This window comes from Scomber japonicus, chromosome 14 (assembly GCF_027409825.1).
Source record: "Scomber japonicus isolate fScoJap1 chromosome 14, fScoJap1.pri, whole genome shotgun sequence".
Taxonomy (NCBI): domain Eukaryota; kingdom Metazoa; phylum Chordata; class Actinopteri; order Scombriformes; family Scombridae; genus Scomber; species Scomber japonicus.
In genome coordinates, this window is record NC_070591.1 from 30,913,984 (window position 1) to 30,938,955 (window position 24,972).

At 39.8% G+C, this 24,972-nt stretch overlaps 1 protein-coding gene across 1 annotated transcript in view; it reads left to right on the forward strand.

Annotated features, from left to right (window-relative positions):
- The first annotated feature begins 374 nt into the window (after positions 1–374).
- The window catches only part of si:ch211-250c4.3 (uncharacterized protein LOC100535981 homolog), a 29,248-nt gene continuing 4,650 nt past the window's right edge, over positions 375–24,972 (forward strand). The window contains exons 1-4 of the mRNA XM_053333269.1: positions 375–418; positions 17,081–17,239; positions 20,763–20,925; positions 24,353–24,480. Coding sequence (XP_053189244.1) covers positions 392–418; positions 17,081–17,239; positions 20,763–20,925; positions 24,353–24,480 — 477 coding nt within the window. The 5' untranslated portion in view covers positions 375–391. The remainder of the gene's footprint in view (positions 419–17,080; positions 17,240–20,762; positions 20,926–24,352; positions 24,481–24,972) is intronic.

The following is a 24,972-nucleotide window of genomic DNA, read 5'->3' on the forward strand; positions in this document are numbered from 1 at the left end:
TCTCCCTGATGAACTATCCACACATGGACAGAACCTTGAGATTACACCAGTAGAGGACTTGGTGGATAACAGTCTGAGTACAGCAGTGGATACTCAGGACGATTTGCTCATACCTTCAAATGAAGTAAGTTTTTCAGCTGAGAGAATACAAATGCACATAGGTGAGGACCTGGATGAGGAACAGTGTAGGGCTTCAGGAATCAGCCCTGAAGGAGATGAAGAGACATCTGAACAGCTTAAGGAGAACAGTGCTGTAACTGAAAGGATCTGTTCAGAGAGTACGAAGCCCAGGTCACAATCGTTGACAGAAGCCTGTGATGATGTGACTGGCAATGACTTTGAGCCGGCACCTTTAAGACGGAGTGCCACCAGTGACAGCCTTGAGGAGTACATGGATGAATGCTGCAGACTCAGTGAGGTAAGAAGAACATCATGTCTAAAACATGTTTACTCCAAACACTAACCTCAATCAATTTTGCATCCAAATTGCACTGGTGCTGCCTTAAAGAGAAACTATGGTTTAATACCACCTGGGTCTTATTTTCATAGTTCTACTAATTAGGTAAATCAGTCATGTTAACATTTTAGCCTCATTGTCAAAAGTAATTGCTGGGAACTCAGAAAGCAGAGACAAGAAACTCGAGCAGTCAGACAATCAGACAACACTTGATTGAACCTGATTAGCTACCATTTCATTCAAAATGAGCACACCTGTGATTTTGTGAATCCCTCTTTGCACAGACAACACACAGCTGTGGTAAAGTTGGTCAAAGTTTATACTGTAATAGCTGTTTACAACCCATTTCTACTCTTCACCTTTCTTTTCTCTTATAAGTTTGACTAACCTGTTTATTTCCAACTTGTCTGACTCCTTGTGGTTCTAGACATGGCTGACTATTTTTAGTGTATTGTAGTATTTACAGCATTTCCGCAATTTCCTCAGAGCTCAAAGTCCAAGACAATTACCTTTATTTACCATCAGTATGCTCTTAAAATTCAATATACATTCATTTTTAAACTTTGAGAGATTGTCTAGACAAGGCCAAGTTATCTAAGTTGGATGTTCTTAGCATCTCAGGATCAAACACTTACTGCTGAAACAGTGATACCAACCCTTTGCATTCATACTGGATCATCCTTTTTGTGTCTTTGTTTTGTTGAATAAGGACAATTATGGTTCCTCGAGGTTTAAGGAAAGTCCCCTTTGGATGAGCAACAAATACATTTTATGTCCTGTCATTCTCTCCAATTTTAGACTCTTTCCAGCCTTCATGTCACCAGGTAATTGCATCACTGCAACTAAAATAAGGTTTTCAGAGTCAGTACTTATCTGGAGTTTATCATATAATGGGAAAAGGTCCTTCAGTTATCAGACATACTGCTTAATTTAGCAGCTCAACAAAATAATGTAAATAGTGCTTTCTGCATCAGGGGCATGACGGAAAAAAAAACAACTGTAGTCATTCATAAAGGACCTGCAGGGGCATGTTTCATTCATGTTACAGGGGTGGGAGCACTTTACTATTCACATCCATAATGAAAGGACAGAGTGTGCTCTACAAGGAGAGCACCTGATAGTTGTGGGAGTTGCTGAGTCAAAATCACCTGTTTGATGTACTGAAAACATCATAGAGTCAAGCTCTGACACTGTCTTTGATTATAGGTCGCTATTACCGTGACAATCTGATACAGTCAGAAGTTTTCCATATGAACAACATGTTTGTTTTGTGAGACAAATTGTGGAAATCAAAAAAAAAACAAAATGTTTAATATACATTTGAAGCAACAACTGGCATTCCAAACTGGGAATATGGCTTAGTATGGTGAATTTATTGAATTGCCTTTTTTTCCTACCGACCTGTAACGGGTGGAGGTGGTAGGACCCAGTTGCAACACAGAACACCAGTGAGCAGTTTTAAATTACCTTTATTATAGTTCCCAAGGTAACTGAAAAGGTATAGACAGAATGTGTAGGGCAACAGGCAGGGCTCAGGGTTACTGAAGACAGAATTGGCAGCAGGTAAGATAATGCCAGTAGCACTCACGAACATAAGGTTGACCAAGCTGGAAGTTCTGGGCTCTCCTGACAGGATCAAAATCGGAGGACACCACACAGCCACAGGCATACAGGAACAAGCGATAATCGAGGTCAGGGACAGAAGGCTGGTGCGTTTACCAGAGAAGACCCGAGGAGAGGAGGTCAAAAGCAAGTAGGGTCGAAACCAGGGAGTCAGTCCGTGAATAATTGCTGGAAGGTCTGGCATGTAGAAATACAATATGACGATCTGGCAAAGAGTGAGTGGACAACAGGAGTGTATGCTAGCTTGATTACAGATGAGGTGCAGCTGAGAGTCCAGGTGATTACTGATGGGCTGCAGCTGAGTGCCCAGGTGAACAGAGTTAACTGATGGGGTGGGTGTGGCTGATTAGCAGGAGTAGAGCAGGGGTGTGGTGAATGGAAAGTTACCAGCAGCAGGAGAAGAGCAGAACAGACTGTGACAGACCTAGTAAATAAATAAAATTTGCTAAAAACCGAACCAAACAAAATACAAACCCACAGAAACACAAAAGAAAATATCAAGAGGACAAAAGACAACATAATAGTCAATAAAACAACTGATTACATTATTTTTTTAATAAATCTGTTTATTGAAACACATCATATCATGTTACTTGACCTTTACAAATAGATGTAAACAAGAATACAAACAGACAAGTAAAAAACATAAAAAATATAATCCCACCCCCCACCCCAGTTGGTCTCTCCTTTCCAACAGAATATCTCATCCACCACCTTATATTTGTACATTCATATTGATGTAAGAGCACAGCTGGACAGAAAAGCAGAAGGTGTTGTTTACTGCTACACCGTAGGAGTTGTAGTTACCTTATCGAAATATGAGATAAAAGGCTGCCATGTAGTATAGAATTTCTCAGTTGATCCTCGGAGTGAAAATTTAATCTTTTCTAATTTAAGGAATGACATTAGGTCAGTCTGCCAAGATTGTTCTGCTGGGGGATTAGGCAACTTCCAGTATAGAAGAATACGCCTGCGAACAATCAGAGAGGCAAATGCTAAAACGTTTAATGTCCGCTTACTGAATTCGGAGTAATTTGAGGGTATTCCAAAAATAGCAATGAGCGGACAGGGAGTGATAGCTATACCTAAAACTTCTGATATGATCTTGAAAAAGTTCTTCCAGAACCCCGTTAGCCTTGAGCATGACCAGAAAGTATGGGCTAAGTCAGCTGGGACAAAGGCACATCTATTACAAGCTTCGCTACTGCCAGGAAAGATTTTTGCTAGTTTAGCTTTGCTGAAATGCATTCTATGCAGTACTTTGAATTGTATTAAATTAAGATGGGCACAGGATGAGGAGCTATTCACTTGTAATTTGGCTCTCTTCCACCAAGGATCCTGGAGTTGGACTCCTAGCTCTTTTTCCCACCCCTGTTTTGCTGTCTACTGTGGAGAGGGGTTAGCCTGGAGACTGCCTGTGTACAGCTTTGATATCATTTTTGTCCAAGCTTCTGGTTTGTCAAGAATCTTAGGTAAATCTGCCGGTAAGCATGGGAATGTGCTGCAATGATCTTTAATAAAACTGCGAACCTGGAGATAGCGAAAGAAGTTGGTCCGTGGCAAGTCATGCTTATGGGACAGACTTTCAAAATCAACAAATGTACCATTTAAAAACAGGTCTCAGAATGATATGATACCTTTCTCTTTTCAGAGTGCAAATATAGAGTCAAGTTTAGAAGGCAAAAAAGTATGATTATTGCATAATGGACCTAGGAGGACCAGGTTGTTTAACTTGAAATGTTTGAGAAACTGTGTCCATATTTTCAAAGTTGACAAGATTACAAGATTTGAGGTATAATTTGAAACTAAAAGTAGTAAAGAAGAGCATGTCAGAGCCACAAGTGAGGAGGTGCGGCAGGACTCCATTTTAAACCAGTCCAACTCACTTTCGTACCACCAGCTGAGTATCTTTTGTATATTTGCCGCCCAGTAATATAGCATAAAGTTAGGTAGGCCCAGTCCACCTTCTTTCCTTGCTGTCTATAGGGTACTTTTATTAATCCTGGCTACCTTGTCCACCCACACAAATGAAAGGATAATTTGATTGAGTTTTTTAAAGAGTGTTTTTGTCAGGAAGAGAGGTAAACATTGGGGAAAAAATAAAAACCTTGGCAAGATATTCATCTTTATGCATTGCACTCTGCCTGCTACTGACAGCGGCAACTTGGACCACTTCTGTAGGTCAGTTTTAACTTTATTTATCAATTTGTCAAAGTTATTTTTATACAAGCCCTTAAAAGAGTGGGTGATGTTGATCCCTAGGTATTGAAAACTTTCTGGAGAGAAATTAAAAGGAATTTGTCCCTGCGTGAGTGTTTTGGCTTTTGAGTTAATTGGGAAACAGACAGTTTTTTGGAGGTTGATTTTGTAACCTGAAAATGCACCAAAATCGTCCAGTATCTGTATTAAATTATTAGCACATGTAACCGGGTCTGTTATATAGATTAATAGATCGTCTGCATACAGGGAGACATGCTCTATGCTTCCCCGTTTAACACCTTGCAGATGTGTAGAAGATCTCAATAGTATGGCTAGCGGCTTGATAGCAAGAGTAAAAAGTAACAGCGACAGCGGACAGCCTTGACGGGTACCGTGGGACAAGGGAAAATATGATGAGTATTGTCTATTAGTGTTAACACGGGCAAGGGGTGATGTATAAAGAAGGCGTATCCATGCAATAAAGTTTTCTCCAAATCCAAATGTTCCTAGTACCTTAAATAAGTATCCCCATTCCACCCTGTCAAACGTTTTTTCCGTGTCCAATGAGAGCACTATTTCAGGCTTTGTTTCATTGGACGGGGAAGAAATAATATTTAATAGCAGTCTGACATTTGAGGATAATTAATGAGCTCTGATGAAGCCAGTTTGGTCTTCAGATATTATTGAAGGGAGAAATGTTTCCAATCTTTTCCAAAATTTTTGCTAGTATTTTCACATCTACATTTAAAAGTGATATCGGTCGATAGGAGCTACATTCAGGTGGGTTCTTATCCTTCTTAACTGATTACATTATTATAATGATTATTATTTTTGAGACAATGTTACATTCTTTGAAATTTAATGCTAGAAATCTACTGAGTTACTGTTGCTAAATACTACACTTCCCAGACCACTGGGAGTTCATATAAGAATACATATAAATAAATAAATAAATAAATAAATAAATAAATAAATACATGAATGAACAATTTGAACGATTTAATTCATATTAAAGATTGAGCTGGTCTGTACATGTTAAAAGCAAGCACAGTGCTAACTCTTTGTGTGTTTTAATTTCACAGTTACTTGCAACTTGTCAATAAACCTGTGGTTTGTCATGTGTATATACAGCACCTATACTGAAGGCAGTACAGTGCCCCCATGCTGCAGAGCTTGGTACTGGTGGCACGGGGGGAGTGAGCTGTTAGCAGATCTGAGGTGTAGATCGACGTTATTGGTGTGATCAGTTCCTGTAGGTAGGGAGAAGAAGAACTTGTGTTGTGTGTTTTTGCATCAGGATCCTGGCAGTGCTGTTCTGAATGTACTGGAGCTTCTGGATGCTCCTGCCACGGATCCATGTAAAGAACACATTGCAGTAGTCTAGTCTTGAGGAGATAAAGGAATGTTTTTGAGATGTTTTGAAGATGTTAGAAAGTTTTGTTTGCATACATCAAAAGTCAGCTCAGAGTTACACCCACATTAGTGACTGAGGGGGAAAGGGGATGTCCTGGTTGTCAAAAGTGAGATAAAGTATAGGGGATAACTGAATCTAATGTGGAGTGCCAACAAGGAGAATAAGCTAATATCTGCCAATAATATCAGTCATGCTGGTATGGTTTATATAGTATCGACTATAGACTTTTTTAAATGGAAGACAGTTACAGTAGGAGAAACACTACTGCTTCAGTTTCAGAATCCTTATAAGCCAGATGCATTAAAGTCTGTGTAGATTCATGACTAAAACTGTGTGTGCAAACAAAGTCAGATTTATTCTTTTTATCAGATGTATAAAGCTGTGCATACGCATGGTTCTGTTTTATAAATCTAAGTCATTATAAATGAGTCATTGAAGAACAATCCCACTCATTTCCCTTTTCCACAGTTAGTCATAATTAGATGAAGACACAGCCTGAACCAGCTGTTTTCATTATCAGTTTGCCACCCGCTCTGCCAGTCTGTGCACCTGTCAGTGAAACAAACAGGAAAGTCCAACAGTAGGAAGAGCTGTCATTATGCCTGACCATTACAAAGAGCTGTGCGGCTCTTTATAGCATCCATTAATTAATCGTATAGACCTGAAAACTACTGTCAGCAGTGATATCTCAGAAATGTCTTATCTTATCTTCACAAGGTGTGAGAGATTTTCAGTCTGAGCTTACATTTCATCTCCATGTCATCACATCAGCCTCAGAACACTTTAGAAACATTTGTATGCTATTACCCATCATTTACACATCAGACCCTTGGTGTTCATGCTGGCTCACCATAACACTGCCATGACTTACTGAGACACTGCTCTTACTTATAAAATAATCACATGAATTTAAAATTGGGCACCAAATTTGTCAACATACTAGAACACAGAGTTTAAACATCTCATACTTTTCAAGCTTTTACCACATTTCAAGCTACATCCTTCCCATCTCTTCCTCAAAGTCCTTTCAAAACAATGCCATGTTCAAAGACCTTGCTGTAGACACAGCTGGCAGTCAGACAGAGGGCATGCGTTATAGTGTACAGCTTGCATGTCATGCAGCACCTGTTCATCTGTGCTCAGAGAATGGAGATTTTCTGATCCTGCAGATACTAATGCTGACCGCCAGCCCCTCTCTCATCTGCACCCTCCCTGCTGTCCAAGCCCAGAGCACGGCAGCCTACCTGAGTGCATCAAATAGGTGTCAAATACTTCAAATGGCTCACATATTTACCCAGATAAAGGCTCTTTGATAGGTCTCTGGGGCCCCTGTGAGGTAATGACGTGTGGCAGTGGCTTTTCGGAGCCCAGCATGACAGACTCTAGGGGTACATTGTTGAAAGGCAGTAAGGTGGTATGCCCCCCACCCCCATCATCATCACTTGTCACCATGGCTAATAATGTAATTCCTTTCCCTGCTAAATGGGACTCTGTAGTCCCGGGCTGAAGGATATTAGACTTTTCTTGCCTCAAATATTTGAAGATCAAGAGCTTTCTCAGTGTTTACGCCAATGTCTTTTCTCTCCTACTCTGTTCCACTCCGTCATGCTGCAGAAGCCAGTTTACTAATGTTACCATGACAAGAAAACTCAAACACTGCCAGGTTGAGTAAAATACATCAAGAAACAAAATCTATAATGTCTGCAAATCCCAGTGCTGGAGATATTACGTGCATAGCTGTCATATTTCCATCATCAGGTAATAACAAGGATGCTAAGCGGTGTGTCTAATCTTAGTACCCACTTTCAATGCATTCTTAAGTCATCAGCACTAGTATAAAGTGTTATTATTAAATGCATCTTGTTTACTTGCATTCCTCAGCTGAACTTCATAAATGAGAACAGCACAACATGTTATTGCCAGCTCTTCTGGAATGTTGTTTTCATTCACATAGCTACTCCTTAGAGGATTTCAAGTCCCAGAGAGGACAGTTTTGGAAAGCTGCAGGTAAATGATGTATAGGTTTTATAGCACTGTCTATGTTATATCTATCTACTATTCCAACACCCAATAACATGTGTAAGAGAAAGAGGACAGAGTGTTCATTTTATCAACAAGAACTACAGCAAGAGAAGTTTGCTGATGTCTTTTCCATGACTAAAACATTACCTAAACTAAATCAAAAGTAATGTTTTAATAGACTAAAACATATAAACATTCTAAAATATAAGTCCAGTTTTCATCAGTGCAAACATTAAATGTTAAAGACCCACAAATGGATGTTTCACCTGAAAGAGGCACCAACAAAACAGAAAGGACAAAAACATGCAGGGTGAGCACACCATTAGTATCATTTAGCAAAAGGTTAAAAATAACAATGTAACTTTAGCACAATAAAAGTGATTTTTTTCTTCTTTTTTTGTAATTCCCTTTTTATTGCTGTTTAACAGTGCAGCAAAAAGACCAACATGAACAAAGGTGAGACAAAAACAAAAGTCCCAACACACAAAATACACAAGAAACGGAAATAAAAACAAAACCAGCACTCACAAAATATAGATGAATAAACTAATCCTAAATTAAAAAATATCTACATATGTTATTACACCCAAAGTGCACTATAACAGTAATATTAATGTTACTTTCATTTATTGTTATATTGTGTTGGCTGTCTTTCAGGTTATAGACTACTAATAGGAATAAACTGCAGGATTAATGTCAGTTTGAATCCTTTTCGACACATTTGCTTAAAGAGTGTTTTTGCACCGATGTTACTGTTTTAAGTGTCAACCCCTACTGCTGTAACATGCACTATATTTATGCCATTTTATTTTAGAATTCTCAGACTGAAATGTATGCACTGTATAGTGTCAGGATTAGCGTTAGGAGGTTACAAAGTGCTTAACAGAAAAGAAGTTGCTTTTGCCAACAATCCCACAATGCTTCATATTTGATAGATGCAGTAATTGCTGTGCAACACTACACCTGTCAGACATCTGATTACACTAAATGATCATGATTCATATACATGTCCAAAATTACCAGGTAAACACTACTTTTTCTGCTTTTTCACACTACAACACACATTTACCCACACCATACCTTACCATACTATACTATACCATACCATACTACACCATACCATACCATACTATACTATACCATACCATACCATACCATACTACACCATACATACCATACCATACTATACTACACTACACCACACCACGCCACGCCATGCCACACCATACCATACCATACTACAACATACCATTCCATACTACACTACACCACGCCACGCCACGCCATGCCACACCATACCATACCATACTACAACATACCATTCCATACCATACTACACCATACCATACCATACCATACTATACTACACCATACCATACCACACCACGCCACGCCACACCATTTCACGCCACACCACAGCATACCATACCATATCACACCACACCACACCACGCCACACCATACCATACCATACCATGCCATGCCATAACATAAACTAAACTGAAATGGCTTTATCTGCTACACTATGACAATAATTAAAGAACTAAAATTGAATCAAAATCAGGAGCCAAAAGTACCAGAAGAGCATATCCAGGCACATATGTAGTGTTTTCCAGTTCCTGTCTGGGTGCTTAGACAGATATAGTGCAGGGAATTGACTGCTGTTAAAAAAGGACTGGTGTCTGGCTGGGAGAAGCAGTGTATGTGATCTACGTGTACCTTCCTCCCTATCTGGATGCTCCACACACATCTGGTGCTTCATTCCTTTCTACCACTATCATGTTTAGGAAAGTATTTTGGATGCGGCAGAGATAATGGAAACATCTACAAGAGAGGGCCAGAAGAGGCTTGGGTTTTATTGTTTTATCATGCTCATGTTTTAAATGATGATGTTTTAAATCACTGATGTGAAATAAGGATAATGAAATCATAAAACCATGGTAACAGGAAAGGGGTTCTCAACGTCCAATGTTTCACAAAATAACAAGGATAGCCCTGGTAACAGCTATAGCAAATAACATAATCACTCATTTAAAATAATGTCTTCCACATTTAAACATGAAAGAGTAAAACCTGTGAACGACTGTGTAGCCATACAGAGAAAAACATGGTTTCACCATGGATGTATGGAGCTGTTGGTACATGTAATAACTTGAAAACATGGTCATTAGTTAAAATAAAAAAGGCAGCACCACAGAAACCTTTCTAAGCTTTAACTTAAACTTAAACCGCTGAAACCAATTATTGGTTGGCTGGTCCACCGAGACTGAAATTCCTTGTCAACTATTGGATTGATAACCATGAAATGTGGTTCTCTTACAATGGAACTTATCCAATGGTGCTCTCCTGACTTTTCCTCTTGCACCACATGAGGTTGAAAGTTTTGTTTTTTAATGAAATACTTTTCCAGAGACAATATCTCATCATTTTTTTCAGTAAATCTACTTAAAAGATTGACACAAAATTTGGTACACACATCCATGGTTCCTTGACAAGAAATCCCACTCAATTTGGTCATCCCATGACACTTTTGGTTTTGGGACCAAATACTTCAACTGACATTCTAATGGATTGAACAGTGGTGTGCACAGCAGGGGCAGGGGGGGCTGTTGAAAAACGCGTGCTAAAGTGCCCTTTTGGGAGCCAGAACGCGTTCTAAGGTGCCCTCTTGGGAGCCAAAACGCGTGCTAAGATGCCCTCTTGGGAGCCAAAACGCGTGCTAAGATGCCCTCTTGGGAGCCAAAACGCGTGCTAAGGTGCCCTCCTGGTTGGCAAAACACACTAAACTGGCATCTTGGGAGCCAAAACGCATGCTAAGGTGCCCTTCTGGTTGGCAAAACACACTAAACTGCCCTCTTGGGAGCCAAAACGCGTGCTAAGGTGCCCTCTTGGGAGCCAAAACACGTGCTAAGGTGCCCTCTTGAGAGCCAAACCGCGTGCTAAGATGCCCTCTTGAGAGCCAAAACACGTGCTAAGGTGCCCTCTTGGGAGCCAAAACGCGTGCTAAGGTGCCCTCTTGAGAGCCAAAACACGTGCTAAGGTGCCCTCTTGGGAGCCAAAACGTGGGCTAAGGTGCCCTCCTGGTTGGCAAAAACACACTAAACTGCCCTCTTCAGTGGCGAGAACGTGCTGTTCGCCCCTGTCCTTCAAAAAGTCTGTGCACGCCACTGGGATTGAGATATTTGGTGCAGACATTTATGTTCCCTTGTCAAGATGAATTATAATAACATCTAGCACCATGATCACATCAAAATGTCAGTCAGACAATACCTTGGTTTGCGACCAAACACCTGCAAAACTATGAAATTCCTATCATCCCCAGCTGTATCTCCCATACCAGGGGTGGATTGGCCATTGGGAGTACCGGGATTTTTCCCGGTGGGCCGACCGATGGCTGCCCGTTTTAATTTTTTTATTTGTTCATTTAGTTTTTGCTGCGCTTGCCATGGTAACTCTCCCGGCCCAGGGGCAGAGACATGCACCGGCCCACAGAGCTCCGCTGCAGCCTGCAGACACAGCAGAGGCCCATTGGCTTGTCTGTCTAAAGAATACCTGGCCCAATGGCCCTATGATAGGCTACAGAGGCCCAGGAGTCCCACCCATGCATGTTCTAGTCATCCCCCCTCGTTCAATCACCTTTAATAACAAGCAGTCATGATGAGAGAGAGAGTGAGAGAAACAACAATACACCAGCACACGAAAAACAAAGCGAGGATTACAAAATGGAGAATGCGGGTAAGAAACAAAAAAGCGGAGCTGAAAAACGGAGAAAAGAAAAGCTCTTGCGACCGACGCTGCTAAGAGCAAAACACTGTCAGAAATGTTTTCTGCAGGGGCCAGCGTGGCCAGAGCTAGCAGCAGTGGTTCCTCTCAGCAGCAGGTGTGTCAGAGTGAGGCTCCCGCTGCCATGATGGTGCAGCAGCAGGTTGAGGAAGACTCTCCACCATGTGGAAGTGGTGATACAGTCTTAAGCAGGTGTGATCCTGCCAGCATGGTGTGGATAAACACTCACACTTCAGAATGGTTACTTAATTTTCTATGAACTTTACTTGACATAATAAATAGCAAACTCTGCATAATGTGGTGTGTTACAACTAGGCCTAAATCTAGTTATCTAAAGTATTGGAAAACAATAACCATATTCATATACTATCCTGATTAATTGATTAGTTGCTTTTATTAACCACTTAACCACTATTTTCATCAAAGGATGCCACACAATCATAATTGCAAATGTGCAAGCTTACAACTCACATGTTGCATGTAGATCTGCTATTTTCACAATTTTTGATCATTTCTACCTATAATGACATTCCCCAAATCAGGTCACCAGAGTTAAAGTGTTTTAAGACATGCACCTTTCTTTGTGCCCACAGTCCAATTTGTTCATGAAGGACATTGATCTAACAATATAACACATATGTAGCCTATACTACATATTTTTTTCAGTCAGTGTTTATGGTTTATTGCTTGTTCAACAGTTTCACATTATACAGTTAAAACTAATTCAAGCCTATTCAAGTCTCCAGAATATAAGAGATATTGTTCAGTATACTACTGTTATTAAGGGCTTGTGTGTTTAAATGTACATCAACGCAAGTTGGCACAGTATCTGAGCGTTAATTGTAGTGGGCCGGTTTGGACCAAAAAGTCCAGTCCAGTCCCAGTCCGAATTTTTGTCCGAGTCCAGGCCTGTCCCATACTAAATACTGTATATTAAGTGTACTGTTTTTGCAGTTGATATACAAGAAATTAACATACTTCACAGTTATATATTAATATTATTAGTTGCTCTCCCAGATTGCAGATTGAAACTGCCTTGTCTAAGATTTGACTCTCTGGAGTTGTCTAGCCTCCAGTCATAATATATCAGAATTTGCAGCTGTTCCTTCATCATCTTGCCTTAGTCTTGTGTTTTTAGTAATGCACACAAACTTTTCAAGGTCTACCTAACTTCAATCTAGTGTGAACACTCATTGATTAGAATATAAGAGTAGAATTATGACACAGTCTTGCTGGTGTAGTAAGGTGACCCTGTAATGTGCCTGAACACACTATTCTGGGACATTTCCACTGGTAAGCTATAACTAATGTTTAAATGGTTCCTTTCCTTGCTGCTCATTCTCAGTTTATTTCTTTCCTTTTAGTCTCAATTCAATTTCAATCTAGAACCCATCACTTTGAGGGCTACTGGAGGGCTAGTGGATGGTCAATTTTTTATAATGTTAGAATTATCATCTGGACACTACAGCTTAGCTGCACCATAAATTAAGCTCAGATATGTAACAGATATACATTGCTCCTGGCTCCTCTTCACTCACGAGGCTCTATTTATTGTCCTCCTAACAGAGGACAATATTAGATCCAGTGTTTCTTACCAACCAGTACATGCGTACATGCTGTGCAGTCGCTGTAGGCTTTTAATATTGTTCATACTTTATTTGTTATATCAGACATGCAGCTTTTCACATCCCCGTCACCTCCTCTGTCAGTCCATGTGTGAGACACTGTTGCCCCTTGACTCATAGAAACACAGAGGAAGTACAGCTGGGTGTGTGTCTGTTTGTTTGTGAGTCTTTGCCTTTTTTTAAATGACTCTGTGCACGCAAAAGGGGGCATTCCTTAATCTCACTATCTCTTCCCGGCTGTGGATCACTCACTGGTCTCTGTGGGGCCACAGATAAGATCAGCCCCACTCCCACCCATGCCATGAACAAGTACCCCTGAGGAAGTGAGGGTCATCTCCTGGTAGGAAAACTCGTCCTTATCTTAATTAGTCACCAACAAACTACTACAGGTCTGATAGACTGCATGCAGTGAAGAGCTTCTAACGACTTGACAGGAAATCCATTGGCTTACAATGACATTAACCTTTTGAGCCCAATAGAGTGTCAACAGTCACACCCCTGCATCAGAAAGTCTTAACTCAAATCTGCACACATACATAGACATCATACATGCACTGCTAGAATCAGCACTGTCTTTCCAGAGAATAAAGATCCTTATAGATATTTTTGACTATCATAAGTAAGCCAGGTGATGCTGTGTGGACATCCATGGTTACTGTGCTAATAGAAGCTTATGTAGCATAAATATGTGGTGCAGATTTGCCAAAATATAAAGAAATATAGGCAAAAAATAGGACCTCATAGCTACCTCAGTGACAATCATCAATCACATTTCAAGCTGCATTATGTTTCCTTTTTAAATTGTATTATTTATTTGTGTTATTATTTAATCTCCTTTTAGCTAGGGTTTGGTCTCCATCAACTCCTGAGAAGACTATCTGGTTCTTAAGCTGCTAAATGTCTCACTGCATTCACTTTGTCTGTCTGTTGCTTGGTGATGAGCAGGTAGTGTTTGTTTTTTACTGAAACAGATGTCTGCTGCTGTTAGTATGAGTGACTCCTTTCACATACTGCACCGTCATTTGATCCACTGATCATATAAAAACATTAATGCAGCTTTAAAGAATCCATCCGGTGAAAATCAAGTTTTTAACTTTGTTAAGAATATCAAAATATATATTAGAAATTTCTCAAAATATCATATGAGCTGCCTATCTGTGCTTGTGTCATACTACAGATATTAAATGGAATTAAAACACTGACTTTTAGTGGAACAATATCCAGCTCAAAGTATGCTGAGTTTCTTATTATATTGTATGACACAATCAAAGTGAGAGAGACAGCTGGAGGTAAACTGTCCTCTGCATCACTGCCGTGTGGGAACTGGTTCATGGTCAAGAGCCTGTCTGATCTTGGAGAAGTTTGTCCATCAGAGGAAATGAGTGATGTCACTCTTCCAGCCTGTTATGGCTGCTGGCCCATTGTTCAGCCAGTGTTTCCATCACAGCCCCCAGCTGACTGGAGTTTCAGTGTCAGCAGCACAGGAAAGGGGTTTCAGAGGAGGGGGACAAAGACCCCGACCTGAGCTCACATATCCTGCTTTTGTTGGGACACTTTTAGGAATGTTGATGACAGCATAAATATTTGCTCAAAATGTCCTTTTTCATAGTGTTGAAAAATGTGAACATCTGCAGGTGGGATGAAACTGAACAGGCTTCCAACCTTTCCTTGGTTCTTAGTCCTGCACCACTCATGTTAAGCTTCTTGTTTTATGTTTCACCTGAATCAATACAGTCATTATTTTCCTTTTAATAGTAGTTTCCTCACATATGTACACACACACACACACACACACACACACACACACACACACACACACACTCATTTTGGACTGTTCCATGGCTGCTCTATATACTCAAGTACAAGTTTACAAACTACTGCCGTGCAATATTGTATTGTTGCATTTTGTATTTTTATACATAGCCCCCCCGTTTTATTATTTGTAATTGCTGCAGTTTTTATCTATCTATCTATCTATCTATCTATCTATCTATCTATCTATCTATCTATCTATCTATCTATCTGTAGATTGCATTACAACACCTTCATTTGTACTATGGAAATGTGGAAAATGAGATATTTGAAGACTAGTCAAAATGACATGCAAGTTGATTCTGAATGGATTATGATGATTATGCAATAAAGTCAGGATGAAGATTGAAGCAAAGATAAAGAGCGACACCCCTACTGGATGGTGTTAACATTCATTTATCTGGAGACAAGCAGCCAGCAGTAATGGAATGTTTATGTGCAGCTTACAGTATGTGGTTCACTTGTGAAAATGCTTTTAGAAACCAGAACATACGATAAGAATATCAACAATTAGGTTAGGGTTTAAAGTTTCCCTGATGTAAATTGTTGAAGCAAAGACTTCTACTGAGTTATTTCAGGCAGGGTAGGACTCAAACCCCTAAACAGTCAGTGTAAGTTTACATGTTCTTCCACTTATTTAGTTTCTGATGTTTACATATGCGGACATCACAAGAGAATCCCTCACCTGCTCTTACAAACACAATAAAATAATATAATGTGTAATGGTGAAATTTCAGACAAGGTATGTGATTTAGGCCTCTTAAGTAGTAAAATGAGATCACACATTAGTAAAAGTAAGGAGTGATTTTCATTTCAACTTCAAGAGAGACATTCACTGGGAACTGCTCACTGTAGCTACAGTGTAGTCTACAACAGTAAGAGAGGTGTGTCCTTAATGAGGACTTATTCATGTAATGTACCACATACAGTATATATAACCCTTTGGGTAAAAAGTGATATATTTGAAATGTAAGTAAACAAAGGCTTACAGTGTATGAGTCTCTCGTGTTTTTGAAACAATCTGCTCTCCTGCACAGAACAGCTGCTAGTCCGTTATATTAGTGTCTGTGGAAATTGTGTCCCATGAAGTTTTAAAGCTTTTCCATCCGGACAATAACAATACTGATGTTGATTCACCTGAATCATCATCAACATCACAGGATCCCTGTTGGACCCCCTGCAGATTGCCTACCGGGAAAACAGGTCAGTGGATGATGCAGAATCTGATCATCAGTTATCTGTGCCTGCCTCCACCTGTCTGTGGATCACATACTTATTGAAAGTCAGGAAGCAGCAGGTGAGGCTGGGAAAATCATATCCTGCACCTGCACAGTCAGCACTGGTACCACCCAGGGATATGTGCTCTCCCTTCTGCCCTCCACACCAATGACTACACCTCAGGAGATCTGCGTGTTCAACTCCTGAAACCAGCAGACAACACAGCACTCATCTGCCTCATCCAAGGCAGAGAGGAGCCTGTATACAGTCAGGAGGTTAAACAGCTGACCCGGTGGTGCAGTTACAACAACCTGGACCTTTCTGGGTTCCACAAACCAATCCAACATCAACGCAGTCATCAAAAAAGACCCAGCAGAGGACCTTCTTTCTTTACTCAACCTGCCTCAGGAGCTCTTGATCTAATTCTACACTGCAGTCATCAAATCTGTTCTCATCCATCACTGTCTGGTTTGAATCAGCCACCAAACAGGACAGGAACCGACTACAGCCAGGAAGGTAGAAAATACTATTTGTGTATGGACCTACTCACCATCCAGGACCTGGACACCTACAGAGTCAGTGGGCAATGGGCAGAAATCACTGCAGACCCAACCCTCACATCCTAGACATCCTATCCCACCTTTTTCCCTCCGGCAGGTGCTGCAGATTGTACACCAAAACGACAGAGGAATCATTTCTTGCCCCGTGCCATTACACTTTGTATCCATGAACATACTTGGCCAATAAAATGATTCTTATTAATGTACATTGTTAATTTATTGGGATGTGTGGCATGAATGCAATTGAATTAAAAGTAGTGGATATCAGTAAACCATCCTTTGAGATTCTAGCTTATTCAAATAGCAACAAAAGACTCATAGCTCACTCCTAGTGTCTGTCTAACCTGCACACCTTCTGCTTATCCAGGTACAGCAGAGCTCCAACCCTCTGGGCTCTGGACTTGGATACCTGGAGCACATCTGCCAGCTCATTGAGAAGATTGGCCAGCTGCAGGAGACCAACCTGCGGCTACAGAGACAGATCTGCAGCCTGCAGAAAGATGGCAGGATGACAAAGACCAAAGAGGTGTGTGTCTGTTAACACTGCAGTGTTTTTACTTGTTTGGTTTTTCCAATTGTGAGAAGAACCATCTTATACCATCTTAAACCACTACGGAGTAATTGATTGAAAGTAGCAAAATAGACATGAATTGAATTGAAATGCACCAGCTGCACTGTTTCACCAAATTCCTGAATTGAAATGTCCATGTACAGTACAGTTTGATTCATATTTCTGAGCTCACAGGACTAAACCTTCTGACTATATAAACATTTGTATTGAACTGTTCTCTAAATAGGAGGAATGTTGCTTTCTTGTTTGATGCCTTGGCACTAAGCACAGGATTCTAGTCCAGAGTCCGGAACAGCTTTCCTCTGGAGCGTTGGGTAAACCCAGCAGGGGTCCAGAACTTCAAAGCTTTCAAAGAAATCAGGCAAAGAGAGTGACAGAGTGAGAGAAAAAATGTGTTTAATTTATACAAGCAGGTTTTTCAACCTTATAAAAGTTCATATTTTTACATCCTTTAGTTATATTTCTATATCCGCACGAAGAATGAAAAGGTCTGAATCTTGACTCCTGACAGATGGACCACACTGGCAGCTCTCCCAACACTTTTTGTCCAATCCCCTGCTGTGATATTGTCAAAGGTAAATCCACGACTGGATACAAAGATGACACATCAAAAGAAGAGCAGCCCTAACTGGAACAATGCTCAGTGTGCATGTGACAGCTCCGGTCCACTTGTCACATCAGCACCACAAGCACAGTTGATGTGCAGAGAGCAGACTGTTACCAGTTACTCCCCCACACCCATCAAGCAGTGTAGTAGACCACCAGACCACCACCAGTTACATTTCTCTTGCCAGAATACATCCCTTTGCCCCTGCATAACATATTATAAAGCAGCAATTAAAAAGTAGATTTACAGAACACATCTTGCTCGACTATTCTCAAACTTGATCTTTCTCCTTGAGTGGAGTCTCTTCAGTTATTTGGGGACAGTAAACAATGGAAGTGACATTCCATGATGTCTTTTTTTCTCCTTGACTGACTGTGAGATTCTTCCAACAGCCTTACACTTGATGATGGGTTAAGGGTCATTGACTCTCCATGGGAATTCCTAAAGATGTGACAAACTCCTTTGTGGAGCTCTCTCCATAGTTTGGTCCATAGTAGTGTTCAAGTGAATACTATTGTCTACTAAAGTCCCTCAGCATGCAAACAATAAAGCCAATGGAGATGCATTAGCTTAATGTTAGCTACAGTATTAGCATAGAGCCCACTGTTGCTGAAATGCTAACATGCTAACCCAAGTTTTTTATTCATATTAAAATATTCCATGTTTTAATTTTCTGATCTGATTCCCCTATTGGTAACAGATCAATATTTAAAATGTAATTCATAAAGTTTTGTCAGCTTCAAGAACAAAACCTATTAGCTTATAGTTAAAGAGATTATAGTTTGGGGTAGAATAACTACTTTTTTGTTAAAGATCCCCTCCTTACATGTATTTGGGCATAAAAAATAATTAGCTAGGAACAATGATGTGTGTCAAATGGCATCTTATCATAGCATCTACACCTCCCTCATTAAAGATTCCAGAACCAGCACACTGGATAACTTAACAAAGAATTAAAATTGCAGACAAGTAATTTCAGTTTTTCTGCTGTTGTTGAGTTTTTTCCACCCTGACCAGAATACAATTACAAAGAAATACAAAAATATGATACATACATATTATGGTCATATTTAAACCATTCATATATTGAAAATTGTACAAAATGTTGTCAATCAGCAGCTTCTGTGAAGAATAATCTGAAAAAACAAACAAATCCCTGAGACATAACATTGCCCTCATTTTTCACAATAAATATATGGTTTATTTAAGTCAGGTTGTAATATATATTTATATTGTATATTATTTATAGGTTATGATGCAATGGTTTTACTGGTCTGGCCCATGTGAGATCAAATTGGGCTGTTTGTGGCCCCTGAACCAAAATGAGTTTGACACCCCTCGCCTACAGTAAGACGTTTAGAATAGCTTACCATCTGTTCCATTTGTTTGTACTGAGTCAGTATGACCTTCAACCCATGAAGGATCTCCATCAGCTCAGTTGTTATCGTCCTCTACCTGATGCTCTTTGTGTGACTACATTTCCTTTTTGCGGTTCAGAATATGACTGTGGTGCTTCCAAAGAATGACTTATGCAACAATGCAACATAGATGTTTAGATGTTTGCCTGAATTTCATCTTTAGAACCACACTGATTATTTTCCACATGTTGAAAACGTCAGTGAAAAAATGCTGGTGTTGGCATCTGTAAGCATGTTTTTGGTCAAAAAGTGAATACCTAGAGGTTTAACAAAAACAAAAACCACGATGTATGACAGCAGCTAGCCATCACCTACCACATAACTCATATAAATGACCAGTGGTTATGTAAGGAAGCTAGGAGAGAGGTACTTTTCTGTTGATATCATGGAGGAAAATATGTGTGTGTAGGCTGATTTGCAGTTGGACGTGGCTCTAGAGGCCCATTTGAACCTTTGCCTCCACAGTAGGGGAAAGGTAACTCCAGAGCAGGGAAAGAGGTTATTTGGCTAAAATCAGGAAATGATTTCACACAATGAGCCGCTTGGGTTACATGATGAGCTGTGGAGGTGGTGTGTGTGTGTATGTGTGTGTGTGTGTGTGTGTGTGTATGTGTGTGTGTATGTGTGTGTGTGTGTGTGTGTGTGTGTGTGTGTGTGTGTACTTTACACACACACACATACAATCCTTTTTCTGTGCAGGACTATACATGTGATTCTACACAATAGAGCAGAAAAAACACGTCATCCTCTGGCTTTAATCACATTCATGTGACATTGCTTTTGCAGGCGGCCTTTGCGTCGTTATTACTATTATGGGATTTCATGTGGAAGTGATGCCATTTAGCATGGAAGGATGTGAACTTCAATGAGACTGATGCTCTATGATGACTCAGATTATATTGTTCCTTCTTCTACTGAGTACAGGTCACAGGAGGAACATACAGTATACTGACACACATCATGGTGCATACAGTAAAGCCAAATATGTAGGAGGATGATTGGTCCACACATGCAGGCTATTGAGTCACGGCTCTTTGTGAACACCCTTAAGACAATGGAAAATCACCATAATGTTAGCAGAGTGGAGCAGTGAATTTGTTGCTGTGTGTGGAGCAGATGATCATATAAAGAAATCTGTCATAAAATGACATCAGCTCAGCCTGAAAGAAAAAAAAGTTTTGGAAACCGAACACTCATAGCAGTCTGAAGCTACTTCATTATTTGACATTATATGATTGAAAATAAGGAAAAGCATAATAGGTCCCCTTTAAAAACTATATGCTAACTGTAGATCAATATCTGATTGTGAAACATATATTTGCAGAAATAATTTGAATAAAAATCCAATAACAGTCAAATGTGAAGATATGACAACAGCAAATCAGTCGAAATTCATGAAATACAATACAATATTCAGCTGTTTATGTCTTCTTCCTTTCATCTTTGTTAACAGGACTTTATTAATCAGCACTGCAGCTGTGGTGCAGCCAGTCTGGCCTTTCAGGACACACAGAAGCGGCAGTCCAGAAGTGAATTTTTGTCACCCAGTGGAACCCTCTCTGACCTGTCCACCATCCCTGAGGTCACCCGGCACCCACTCCTATCAACCAGGAGAGGTAAAGCTGACATAGACAGAGATTTTTCTTTTTTTGTGTATCCTGTATATAAAGCACATTGTAGGAATCATACTGACACCTTTTGGTTATGAACACACACACACATGCACACACACATTTTCCTTACATTTCAGGGATTAGGTAGACTGCATAAGCTTTTGACTTCTTTTCATGATTGCCTGCTTAAGTTACAGTCTCACTCAATACTGATTGTTGTGAGTTCATGACATGTAGCTGAGTCCTCTGTAGGTCACTGAAACCATCCCAAATTGAACTGAGCATTTAATTACTAGTAGGATCACCACTTAATAACCTGCTCCAGTTGGAAGTGTCAATAAACACATGTGGCACAACCATATATTAATGTTTTAATTTCAGTGTGTGTCTGACACTTTCCTGAAATGGATCTTATAGGTGTGTTATTAAAAAGCTCTTAACAGTTCTTAAGTTTCATAACCTGACCTCGCTGCAACCCCATGTGTTTTAAGGCCTCAGTGTTTACCTTGTTATCAGACACCAGCTCCAGGTGATGTTAGTCATTTGGGAACACAGTAATCTCCCCAAATGTTATCCTTTCTGTTGTGTTTTTAGAATGGCTCACGCTGCCTTGGGTGGTTGGTGGCTGATAGCTCAGTGGCCCCGCGGGGGAAGATGAAATTATAACTCTAGCAGGGACATGGGCGGAATTCCTGGCATCCTGCTCATGACAGGAACTTATAATGTCCCGTGGACTCTGGAATGCCTCGGTTCTTCCTCTGACGGGCAGGAAACTGGATCTGGAGAAGAGGTTGAGAGGTCAGGGGAGATGGGGGGCCCTTTGTAGGTGTAGTAAATAGAAATGAAGAGCTCTGCCAGGGCAAATATTCAATATGAGACTGCAGAATTGAGTTGTATTGTTCTGTACTAGTCACAGATTGTGTTTACACAGGAGCATGTGCATGGACTAACGAATAACAGACTACATTAAAAAAAAGAAAAAATGAGTGTGTTATTAGATTTCTTGTGCACAGAAGCTGTAGTCCTTATGTAGGGTTTCCTTGGGGTTTTTAGCAGAGTGTCATGTTCAGTAGAAACTGAGAGCTCCTGTGATAAGGCAAGATGTATTTACATGTATGTGGGAGAAGTGTGGGGAGTGGAATGAACAGAGGTAAGAAAATACAGGCCTGTGCTGATTTCCATCACCATATGTCATAACCTCCTCAACATGGAGCAAAGGCCTCCAACACGTGAACAAACACTGCACCTCCCAAACCAAACCCACATACAGTATATGTACACTTTAAGTCATAACTCATTGAAATTAAAAAGATCTATCTTCACATAAGTCAGAGTCACTATTTATATTAATTATATATATATGAACATTTCTAAATTCTCCTATTTGAATAAAACTGTCTTTGTGATGATATATTTTTGGGCCTTCAGCAGCTGAACTTTTTATTATAGATTAGATTTTCCAGCCCTCATCAACCTTATTTCAGCTGACAGTCAAAGTTAGAAAAATAGCAGTGAACATAGTGGATCATTTAGCAGCCAAAGAGACAGATATTTTTCTGAGGAGTTGGTGAAGACCAAACCAGAGTTAAAAGTGGAGTAAATATTAATTTGCAAGAGTTTTTAAGTTTTAACCATTACATACTGTTCATATTATACGCTCACAGTATGTTATTATAATTTTGCCCCAGTCTAAGAATCTCTTCATATAAAGTGTTTATACCAAATGTTGAAGCACAGATGTGTTTAGAAAGCATCAATAGTGGATCTGACTGATCAATAAATGTGATTAAACCTTGATTTATGTTTCAGAGAGCAGAGAGAGTGTATTTTTTTATCACACAATATCATGTCCTATTTTACCTAAGACATGAAAATATAACATAGCAATAATGATGGAAATGTATTTAATGTAAAGTGAAAATGAGCAGAACTTTATGGAAGTGTGGGGTTTATTGTATAACCATTAGAGTCATCAGTCTTCACTGCTACATCATAAAAAGAAATCCTCATAACTACTATCTTATTAAAACGAACTGAACTGAACTGAACTATTCATTTCACTAAAACACATGGCAATAGATACGGTCTAATAATGTGTTTTGTCTACATAAGTCATACATAAGTCTTGATAAATGTCACAAAGTCACAAAATGTTCACACAACATACAGCATTTGCAAAAACTTCATATTTCATTTGTTTTTCCTTCAACATCTGCTTGTGGTAACTGATGCATGATGTATGTCTGTGTGGTTCTGTTCAAGTAACTTGAAGCACTTGGTTAGGGAAAGATTGTCATGGTTACATAACAGCATAAATAATTTACTTGTTCTAGTTGTCTTACTTAGCAGCATGTGGCGAAGGAAGACGTCACATGACTGTAGGTAGTACTGTGTAGACTGGAAAAAGAATGTGAGTGAACATAAACAGCAGTAATGACACTTCTTCCAAAACATTGGATAAGAGATCGTGCAATACTGTAATGTGCAATACTTTGGTAAGATTAGAATTTAAATAAGGGATTATGTGATATAGTGATAGATAGTAATAGTGATAGATTGGTGTCTGCGACTTAGCCATGTCTTTTATCTTAATATCCTATATGTATGTATGTAAGTTACACCATGTACAAATATCACTGAAACAGAGTTTCCCCATGCAGACAATTAAATATCTTACCTTATCTTACCTTACTTTACCTTATCCTACCTTACCTTATCCTAACTTACCTTACCTTACCTTACCTTATCCTACCTTACCTTACCTTACCATACCTTACCTTACCTTACCTTACCTTACCTTACCTTACCTTACCTTACCTTACCTTACCTTACCTTACCTTACTTTACCTTACTTTACCTTACCTTATCCTACCTTACCTTACCTTACCTTATCCTACCTTACCTTACTTTACCTTACCTTATCCTACCTTACCTTACCTTACCTTACCTTACCTTATCCTACCTTACCTTACCTTACCTTACCTTACTTTACCTTACCTTATCCTGCCTTACCTTACCTTACTTTACCTTACCATATCCTACCTTACCCTACCTTACCTTACCTTACCTTACCTTACCTTACCTTACCTTACCTTACCTTACCTTACCTTACCTTACCTTACCTTACCTTACCTTACCTTACCTCATATTTGCAGTTTGTTCTGTTGCCTCCAAGTGGTTGGTTTCTAGTTCCTTCCCAATGTAAGGAACTAGAATTGTTCTGTCTTTAGAGCAACAGTGTCAGAAAAAGACACTTTTGCTCCAATACACCTGGTTTGCAGTTTAAAATGACCTTTGAAGGTACTGAGAGAAACAAATTAAGCTGGTAACACACACACACACACACACACACACACACACACACACACACACACACACACACACACACACACACAGAATAACTGATTATTTTTTGTGCTTTGTGTTTCAGACCTGAGCAACGAGGGTCTGACACCCGTACCTCTGTGGAGGAGAGGTCTGAACCGACGGAGTTACACAGAGGGGGAGAATCGTTTCCTCAGTGACAGCACCGAAGGGCTCTCCATCCCCCAGCGCAGGGTGAGTCGTGCTCTCATGCTGAAAGGGTCTCAGTCAGCAAAGTGTTGATGGTAGGGAAGAGCAGGGCCCTTTTCATATGAAGACAAATGAACCAACTTTCTGCCAAAAATTAGGAAATTTGAATTCTACACGTACAGATTTCCTCTCGTCACCATCAGCTGTTTTTACTTTCAATAGATAGTTTGCTATTATTATACTATTCATTCCAAATATTCATTCAAATATACTCTGATTCTGTTCTGGAATTAGCATCTAACATTTTTCATGATTTATAAGATTCAAGACTGCTTTTTTATAAAATAGAAAAATATTAATTTAGCACTTATTGTATTACAACCATCAGACGCTTTCAGCTAAAACATGGGACTCTCAAGACTCTCCCCCACTACCAGCCAGCGCACTCTGAATCACTTAAGGTTGTCCAACATCCACATCCTCTGTTTACTGCTTTTATTACAAACAGGCGCAGAAAAACTCTTACTGATGACACAT